The 9,759-nt window shown below is 35.8% G+C and overlaps 1 protein-coding gene across 2 annotated transcripts; it reads right to left on the reverse strand.

The window, feature by feature from the left end:
- Window positions 1-3,284: 3,284 nt before the first annotated feature.
- On the reverse strand, window positions 3,285-6,750 carry LOC140973674 (rac-like GTP-binding protein 5). Of its 2 annotated transcripts, XM_073436648.1 has the most exons (8): window positions 6,620-6,750; window positions 6,270-6,514; window positions 5,800-5,887; window positions 5,611-5,720; window positions 4,817-4,880; window positions 3,961-4,025; window positions 3,744-3,809; window positions 3,285-3,636 (listed from the first exon to the last, which is right to left on the reverse strand). In XM_073436648.1, exons 2-8 carry the CDS (start codon window positions 6,366-6,368, stop codon window positions 3,532-3,534), a joined length of 597 nt encoding a protein of 198 aa, XP_073292749.1. In that variant the 5' UTR covers window positions 6,369-6,514; window positions 6,620-6,750; the 3' UTR covers window positions 3,285-3,531. The 2 variants fall into 2 exon arrangements, with proteins under 2 accessions (XP_073292749.1, XP_073292748.1); XM_073436647.1 differs by lacking the exon at window positions 6,620-6,750 and having other exon boundaries at window positions 6,270-6,575.
- Window positions 6,751-9,759: the final 3,009 nt, after the last annotated feature.

Below are 9,759 nucleotides of genomic sequence, written 5' to 3' on the forward strand. Positions count from 1 at the left end.
AATGAAAAGAGACGTGGCAGAATTTGTCGCTAAATGCCAAGTGTGTCAACAGGTCAAAGCAGAGCACCAACGACCGGGAGGATTATTGCAACCCCTGGAAATACGTGAATGGAAATGGGAACATATCTCCATGGACTTTGTGGTAGGGTTACCAAAGTCAAGGCAAGGGCAGAACGGAATATGGGTAATCGTAGATAGACTTACAAAATCCGCACACTTCCTACCCGTCTGTATGAACTACAATCGGGACAAGTTGGCCACACTGTATATGGATAATATTGTACGACTTCATGGAGTACCAGTAAGCATCCTGTCTGACAGAGACCCAAGATTCGTCTCACGATTTTGGAAGAGCTTCCAAGGAGCCATGGGAACAAAAGTGACACTTAGTACGGCCTATCATCCACAAACCGATGGCCAAACCGAGAGGACCATTCAAACTTTGGAAGATATGCTGCGAGCCTGCGCTCTAGAATTCAGTAGCAATTGGAGCAATCACCTACCATTAATCGAGTTTGCTTATAATAACAGCTATCACAGCAGTATTGGGATGGCTCCATATGAAGCCCTGTATGGGAGGAAATGCCGATCACCATTATATTGGGATGAAGTGGGAGAAAAAGTAATAGCAGGACCCGAACTCATACAGACAACAATAGACAAGGTTACAGTAGTCCGAGAGAAACTCAAGGCAGCTCAAGATCGACAAAAGAGTTGGGCAGACCTGAAAAGAAGGCCAGTGGAATTCAATATTGGCGAGAAGGCCTACGTAAAAGTCTCGCCTATGAAAGGAGTGGTCCGATTCAGTAAAGCTAGGAAGCTGAACCCTCGTTATGTGGGACCCTTTGAAATTTTGGAAAAAGTGGGCACGCTAGCATACAGATTGGCACTGCCACCAAACATGTCTAGAATACACAACGTGTTCCACGTGTCTCAACTACGGAAATACATCTCGGACCCAAGTCACGTGTTGGAAGCAGAACCACTCATGATCGAAAGTAACTTGGGAGAAGGGCTGAAATACGAAGAAGTTCCCATTAGAATTGTGGACACCAAGGATCAAGTACTAAGACGACGAATCATTCCTTACGTCAAGGTGCAATGGTCTAACCACACGGAAAGAGAAGCCACATGGGAGCTAGAAGAAAGGATGAGGGACCAATACCCGTACCTCTTCATAGACCAAGCCAACCCAAGTTTCGAGGACGAAACTTCCCATAAGGAGGGAGGGATGTAAAACCCGGGATTTTGTAATATCGTGATCATATCAGTTTAATATCAGGTTAATAATTTGATGGTGTAATCTTGGATATTAATATTTAAATCATTCAGAATATAAGATTTGTTTTAAGGTTATCTAAGTTGTGTAGATAATTTTATCGTGTACAGAATTATAAAGCTCGAGATTAAGATAATATTATCTATTTTAAACTTGAAAATTTGGTAGGAATAAATTTATCTCAATCTAAGGAATTAAAGAAGGAATTTTGAAAATAAGCAGATAAATGTCTAAGATTTAGGTTGATATTGAGATACCAGGATAAAAGATCAAATAAGAGATAATAGAATTCGAAATCTAACAATATATACTAGGAATTTTCGAAAATTAGGTGGGGAAGGAAGAAGGAGATTTCGAATATCTACCTAGATCACGGATACATCATGATTCTAGATTTGATTCACAGTTCAAACGCACTATCACGATAGCAGCCAACTCCTATAAATAGAAGGGCCCTAGTTTTCGAAAAATCACACCCAAATTCTCTCAAAAATTTCGAAAATCTCCTCTAGTCTCCATAGGAATTTTCGAGCACAGCGAAGCGCTGCCGCCGTCCAGCCGTGGAAGTAGGAATTTCGAGAATTCCTGTGCAAGCAACCCTAATTATTCACGTAATTTTTGCATCAAGAATTTAAGGTAAGTGGGCAAATTTTAAAGTTTTAAATTTTTGGGTTATGTGTTTTTCTTTTAAAGAAAAAAAATGCGGTCGAACACCGTCTACGTTTTTTAAATCTTGTTACGTTTTTGTGAGACACTGTGAGGATTCCCTGAAAATGGGTGGAATTCCAACATATGGCCCTTAACAGTGGGATAGAACTGTTTTACGGCCTCGCCCCCTTAGAGGATTAAAACTTAGGGACTGACGTCAGTAAACCATGAAAGGTGAAAAATTGCAGTGTTAAAAATTATGAAAAGCATGCTGTAAATATATGTTATTTTCGAAAATATGAAATTTTTATGTGGTGTTCGATAATTCCCCCATTTACTGAGTATTCCCAAAATACTCACCCCTTACAACCTTTCCCAGATAAATCCGAAGAGCAGGTAGAAGAAGAAGAATCGGAACAATTTTGGGGATGGTGATTAGTAGACATGATTATTTTTTTAGAAATTAAAATTTTAGATTAGACGTTTCCGCGAATTTATTTTATTTCAGTTGTAAAGACAGTTGTTTTTTTTTGAGGAGTTATGAATAATAAACTGGTTTTCGGTTTATACTATGCTACGAGGCTGGTTGTTTCAATTGTGTGATTGTTAAACAACGCCGGTGTCAAATCCCGAGTTTCGGGGCGTGACATCAGCTCTAATCGATAATTCTCAATGGAAAAAAAGAGTTAGTAAAAAGTTCGCTGGGAGGTAAAAATTAACAAAAAGCTTGTTGTGTCGCCATAATTATGTGATAAATAGTGAGATTACCTATTTTATCCTCAACCATGCTTGTTTCATGTATCCAGTAGATTGTGAGCAGACAACTAAGAGACAGAATACACACACATAAAAGGGGGACAAAGAAAAATTATCTCCTCCTAATGTGGCTGAATGTATTGACATAAGAACTGAACTTGGAATACTGATTTTGCAGATAGCGAAGATCGTCAAACTCGCCACTACTCATGCTCTAATCATTTGACGAGTTGGTTTTGAACCAGAGTAAAAGGCAATAACGCTGATCGTTACATTAGCTACACCTCTATAGGCATCTCATTCTTTGGGCGTTCATGGTTTTGCTGGATCGACTATACGTACAGACTGGTGCAGTTGTGCTCAGATTTGAAGAAGACATGCAGTGACGAATAAAAATTAGTTGTGTATGTGAGAAGCACCTCATCTCTTTAGACCTATGAGATCATGTTGATACTCTCATTTTTTATGGGGGAGCAAAATGTTAGAACGATGACAGCTGAAAACAATATTACGTATTCAATTTGCCTATCAATCAGGATATCCCCACCTCCCCTCCCGGCTTTCAACAACCAAACTAGGTTTCATAGAATACCACCATTCATGTTGAAAAAGACATAACATTAGAAATACACAAGCTCTTTTACATTACACAAACACAAATTATGTAGCCTAAGCTTAAAATCCATAGAATATACACAAGCAACAGCCTATTTGATCAATGCTTATACGCAGTTATGTAGTACAGTCAGTGGAGATTACAACACATAGGCTATTGTTTCCTCGAGGAAAGTATGAATGCGCTGTAACTTACATGGTGTCTCTTCCCACTTTACCATTTGTTTGAGCGTTCACAATATATTGCAAGCTTTATGACCCTTCTTCTTCTTTTTGTTCTTTTGCTTTGGTGGCTGCAGGACGACTTTTATTGCTGCATCAAACACCGCCTTCACATTCTGCAGTAGTTGGTCGGATATTATGGAAAAATACAGGCAAAGATAAGAGATAAAAAAATCCTTGGGTGGACAAAAAAGGGGATTTTTTTCAAAGTAAAATTTCTCACCTGCTGTGTTTTAGCACTACATTCTATATAAGCAGTTGCTCCAATCAACTTCCTCAACTCCTCCCCCTTCAGAAGAAAAACAGAAATTGAGTTTCTGTAGGAAGTTAAACAACTCATCCTCAAAATGATGAGCAAGAGCCAAAGATGGTCTTGGTTTGAGTTAGGCACATATAACAAACAATGGAAAAGTGCCGTGTTAATCAAGATATTAATATACCTGTGCAGTCATGATGGGAACTGCTCCAGGGTGATCTACAAAGAACTGCTTATCCTCACGAAGATCTGGCAGGAAATGAAGATAGTAATTTGCACCAAGAGACCAAAATTATGCATCAATAACAAGAGGATCAAAAACATTAAAACACTTTGTTTTTTGGTTTATTATTTTAGAAGCCCACACATTGATATGACTAGATGCAATATCCATGGGAAATGTACAAATGGCACGTTATTCCAGGTGACTTGAAAAACTAATAAAATTGTGACACCGGCCAGATGATTACTAGAAAGCAGTAAGATTAAAATAAAAATAAAAATTAGAAAAAAAGAGATATTCTCATTTTCTTATCCAAATAATCCGGTAGATAATTTCCAAGACTCAACAGGGATAGCCACTTTTGCTGTCGATATTCTCATTAACATATAAGTTGCATGAGTTAAGTTGGATATTGACAGTAGCACAATCAATTTCGAACATCCTTTTATGATATTAAACAGACAAAAGCTTCTATGTCTAGCTGTTAATGCATTTTTTCTCCAAATGCCAAGGATGAGATTATGCATAAGCTGCCAATATCACTTTTTACCAAAATGAGATTATTGTTTTAACACCAGGAGCATGTAGTACAATAGCACAAATCTGATGACCAAAACAACCGGACACAAACACAAGGATGATAGTGAGATATGTTCACAATCACATTATGTGCAGCATGAAAATGAGGCATTTCAGATAATAGCATCAATGTGATCCCTAAAATATTGTCAAGCAGAAACTTGTCGGGAACATTATGCAATAAATTGAGTGAGATAATTTAATGCATCAAAAGAGAGAGAGGGGAGGGAATCCTGACCAAGCTTTGTTCCAACAAGAATTATTGGAACTCCAGGAGCATAATGCCGCAATTCAGGTACCCACTGAACAGAAATAAAAACACATAAGAACCATAGGACAATGAGATAGTTCTAAAGCTCAGAGTTAGTGGGCAACATTTAGATAAGAAATATATAAAATTCTATATGTAGGGCTCTGTTTGATTGAATGTAAGGCCCTTTGAATTGGGATTTCGTCATTTCCAGGTCAGGGAAAGTGTGAAAGTGTATTCACAACTGGCTTAGCTCAAGTAGAACTCAAGCTCTCCACGTCCTATCTGTCTCGAGGATACTATTGGAAGCTTGAGAGACAAGACGGCAGCGATTGGTAGCACGAGAGCAGTGAACTGAAAGGAGGGGGTTCTCCCTACCGCTCTCTATAAGGGCAGCTTTATAGAGAGTACATTGGATGAAAAAAGATGACTCCATACTGGATAGGGCTAGGCACGGATTAGGAAAATTCCATACCGTGCCTATCCAGGAGGTGAATCTGAAGCAGATTCTAACCCTCGTCCTCACGACATTGATTTCATGGTCCGGAGCATTTATTATATACCTAGAATAAAGGCTCCTTTGTTGAAGCCAAATAGTGTCTCTCTATGGCTATAAAGGCCTTAAGGGTCTATATAGCCTTATAGGGGCGAAATCATTCACAGACTTCTCATTTTTCCATTTCCCTTCTGAATGAATTGTTGAAGCAACTAAACGAAAGGAACGGGAAGAATGAAAAATAGTAAGGGTCGTATCTAATCCAATACAAAAAAGGAAGCCTCACCTTCTTGGAGATATTCTCAAAGCTGGCCTTGCTGATAAGGGAAAATGAAAGAATAAAGACATCAGCTCCACGGTAACTCAATGGTCTTAATCTATTGTAATCCTCCTGGCCTGCACAACAAATTTAAAATGACTTTCTGCTCCCTTCTGATTCATAACTGAACTAAAAAAGAATGAAGAACTAGTGCACCTGCGGTATCCCACAATCCTAAATTAACAGTGCTTCCATCCACCACAACATTGGCACTAAAATTGTCAAACACAGTTGGGACATAATCCTGTTTATCATAACAATACAAGAGATCAAAACAAGGAAAAGATTTCAATTGAAGCACTTTAGGAAAAAATTCCAGGAAAAAGACGTCCCCTCCACAGGCATAACCAAGAGTCTCATCAAATCAGAAAAGTTAGCTAATCTATTAGTTCCACGATATTCACAAACGCCTCCACCCATCCCACATGGCAATATCTTGAAAAAAGAAACGGGAAATTCAATATTTATTCAATTAGACAAACAAGCCCAACATATGAAAGAACTCCATAAAAACACCCAAAAAGATCCCAAATTTCCATTCCATTTCTAAAATGAACCAAGAACAGAACAAAAAATGACCAAAGAAAGGAAAAAGAAAGAATGACCTACAACAGACAGTAACTTACAGTGGGAAAGGTGTTGCTGGTGTACGAAATGAGCAGGCAAGTTTTACCCACGGCACCATCTCCGACAGTTACACACTTTATAAACCTCGACGCACTCATCTTATCGCCGGCGGCTCCTCTTCCGCACGCAAACTATCGTTGGCCTATATCTCTCCAAATTCTCTACACCACACAGATCAAACAGGAAATTCTCCGCAACGTGAAGTAGTTCCCAGCACACCCACTTCAACTTACGCGATTAACAGCTGGAAAAACAGCAAATCTTCAGAATTAAGCAGAAGTAACCGTAATTTCAAAGTTCGAATCCAAAAAAAAATGATTACAAAATGCATATGCTACGATAAACATACAGTTAAATTAGAATTTTGGAGATGGAAGCAGGGAGCTTTATTAGAAAAGAGGGAGATATGGGAGTGAGTGAGAATAGAAATAGTAGGTAGAGAAAAGGTTGGGCTTTCGCCAGCTAAAAGCCAGCTGCTCCTAATGACACGTGGAACCAAATCATTTGATTCCATACACGTATAAACAATATATAAATAAATAAATAAATAAATAAATAATCATTTGTAAAACAAATATTCACATACACTCCAACTAAAAAACTTCACTTTTTCAATTTTATAAGATAAATATTTGATTTGATTTTAAAAAAATATTTTTTAAATTTAGATATATCGAATATAGATATTTGATTTTCATGAGCATTGCTTATAGTTGTTCAAAAGAGTATTCTCAAAAATCTCAATTAACTGATGTTTAATATCGACTAAATTTCGATATACTTAATCTCGATTAAGCACCGATGAGTTAAATTCAACATTGTTTCATGAGGTTTTTTTATATTTTTGTACGGAAATGTTTTTATAAAAATACATAAAAATCGAATGAAAAATCATGAATATTTATTTTAAAAAATATATGTGTGCTCTTCTTTTTGTTTTGTCTTCAAGATGGTCAATGTCGAAAATGATAAGTTTTATATATATATTTTTCGCATTGTAAAGAATTTAGAATATGGACCAGAGTAGTATTGACCCAATGTACTTATTTCTATAATTTATATTGAGATTAAGGTCGACGTATTAAATGAATATGAATTGAAAATATCAATATGGTATCCAAAAATATATTAATTTTTTTATGATTTAATTTATTTAATCAATTTATAACTTCGAAGAAAAAAATATTTCTTTCCAAATCCTCCAATTTATAATCGGATACACTGACTAATTTCAAATTAAATATCAGCACAAATCCGGACCCATGCTAGGTGGACACTCGAGCATAACCTTATTCTGGTCTTTTAAGCAAAAAAATTACTCGCAACAATTTGTTTGTATTAAAACAATTACATCTTTTTAATAAGTGTAGAAATTAGATTCATATGCAACCAAGAAATAATATATAAAAAAAATTTAAATGCACTCATCTTTCTTGTAAAAGTTCAAGAAAAGTTTTGATTAATCAAAAAAGTGCAATTCAAATATTATATATCTTTTTAATTGTTTGCATTTAGTATCGGCGGCAAGAAAACAAAAGGCGATCATCTTTCTTGTTAAAGTTTCAAGTAATCAAAACAGTGCAACTCAAATCTTATTTAACTCGTGCAGGAGCACAAGAGACATCTTCAACTATTATACCATACAGATCTTGTCACAAAATAACAATGTCAAGTGTTTCTGATAAACAAGTATATAGTCCATCCATCATCAAGAATGGTTCGATAAAATCTGCCAACAATATATTTATGGTGTCATTCATGATATGTATCTATATCTATACATGATAAGTTAATGACAACCAACTGTAATGCATGAAGTAAATATTACAAATTGTTGATTTAGTAATGTGATATTACTAAATAATTAATGATTTTTAAAGAATGAAATATGACATATCTTGGTCATATGAAGTCCAAATGATTTGAGATTTGGATATAACGTAGAAAACTCAAAGATATAGAAGTTTCATGTTTTGAGTTTTGAAAAATTTGATCGTGTGATTGGTCCAAAGGGATGTACCGGTGTTAAAATGTTATATATTATATATTATATTATTTTATTTTATTGATATAATATATAATATAATATAATTAAAAAAAACTAAATTGGATTTGAGTCGGTGGAATTCATTATTCCACCAAACTCAATTGACAGAGGATAGAAACGAATGACAGAGGAGATGAGAGGAAATAGGTTTCAGATTTTCTTTTCGATCGTGCGACTTATCGGTTTATCCAATCGACGAACCGACTTCAATTCTGGAATCGTTGACACGAGGTCTTCGATTTGAGGTATAAATTTTATAGTTTTGGTGATGTTTGAAATTCGTCGATTTCTGGAATAAATCCGATAAATTGTTAAATCATACTGAAATTGAAGATTGTTGAATAGTGTATGATCTTAACGAAGTAGAGAAGATTATTGTGTTGTTGTTTTGAATTATTCCTAATTTATTATAATTAGAGATTTTAATTGTTGAATTGAGATTGGAGAGTTGTTTATTAGTTGTTATTAATTCTGATTGTATATTCGGAGTATACGAAGTATAGGCTACACGTTGATATAAAGTTTTCGCAATTTGACGGATGTTGTAAAATAACCTATTATTTGAAGTTAAATTAATTAGGGTGTATTTGATGGTAGTAATGTGAAGTAAATACACTAGAATATTAAATTGATGAACGATAAGAATTTATAATCGAGTTTTATATTTTGTTGAATTAATTGTTGTTGGGCTATTTGATGTTATACATATTGAGGCTGTTATGATTGTATTGATACGGTGATAATGATCTGATAATTGTTGTTGAATTATTTAGATACAACACAAGCCTCGGGATCAAAGAAATAGCAAAATTTTATATATACTCGATTATCAGGTACGTGTTGACGTACGAGCATATGTTGTTATTGTTTAGTATTGATGAATACTATTGCGTTGAACGATGATAAATCACTGGTATTGGGTGATTTGATATTATATCTGTTGTTGGTTATTATCGTTGATATTGTTGGCTGCCGTTTGTTGGGAGACGTCACATTGATGTTGTTTGTTCGACGATATTGCTGTCGCCGGTATTGGGGTGCGACGTATCGTCGATGTTATTCGTTCAACGATATTGCTGTCGCCGAAGTAGGGGTGCGACGTATCGTTGATGTTATTCGTTCGACGATATTGCTGTCGCCGGTGTTGGGGTGCGACGTATCGTCGATGTTGTTGTTGCAGTAGTATGAGAGTTATGACGCTGATATTGTGGTGGTTTGATTGTCCAGAGACAGCAAAGGGAGTATTTCTGTTATCATTCCAGTTATATTTTATATTGTTGATAATATAACTGTTATGTATTACGATGATGATTGTTGTGTATGATCACCCTTTGGGGGCTGTTTCTGTTGGACATGTTACAAGACTATGCTTTGAAACATGATAGTGGTGAAAGACTAGGTGTGTCTAGTCAAAAAGTCCTGTAGTTGATAGTAGATAGAAA

This window comes from Primulina huaijiensis, chromosome 3, assembly GCF_012295235.1.
Source record: "Primulina huaijiensis isolate GDHJ02 chromosome 3, ASM1229523v2, whole genome shotgun sequence".
Taxonomy (NCBI): domain Eukaryota; kingdom Viridiplantae; phylum Streptophyta; class Magnoliopsida; order Lamiales; family Gesneriaceae; genus Primulina; species Primulina huaijiensis.

Bases quoted from the DNA above. Each gene is read 5' to 3' on its own strand.
- LOC140973674 (XM_073436648.1), bottom strand. From the start codon at position 6,368: ATGAGTGCGTCGAGGTTTATAAAGTGTGTAACTGTCGGAGATGGTGCC. The intron at 4,881-5,610 runs GTGAGGCTTCCT...ATTTCTGTTCAG, and splicing joins TTGAGAATATCTCCAAGAAG to TGGGTACCTGAATTGCGGCA. The intron at 4,026-4,816 runs GTCAGGATTCCC...ATTTCCTGCCAG, and splicing joins TCTTGTTGGAACAAAGCTTG to ATCTTCGTGAGGATAAGCAG.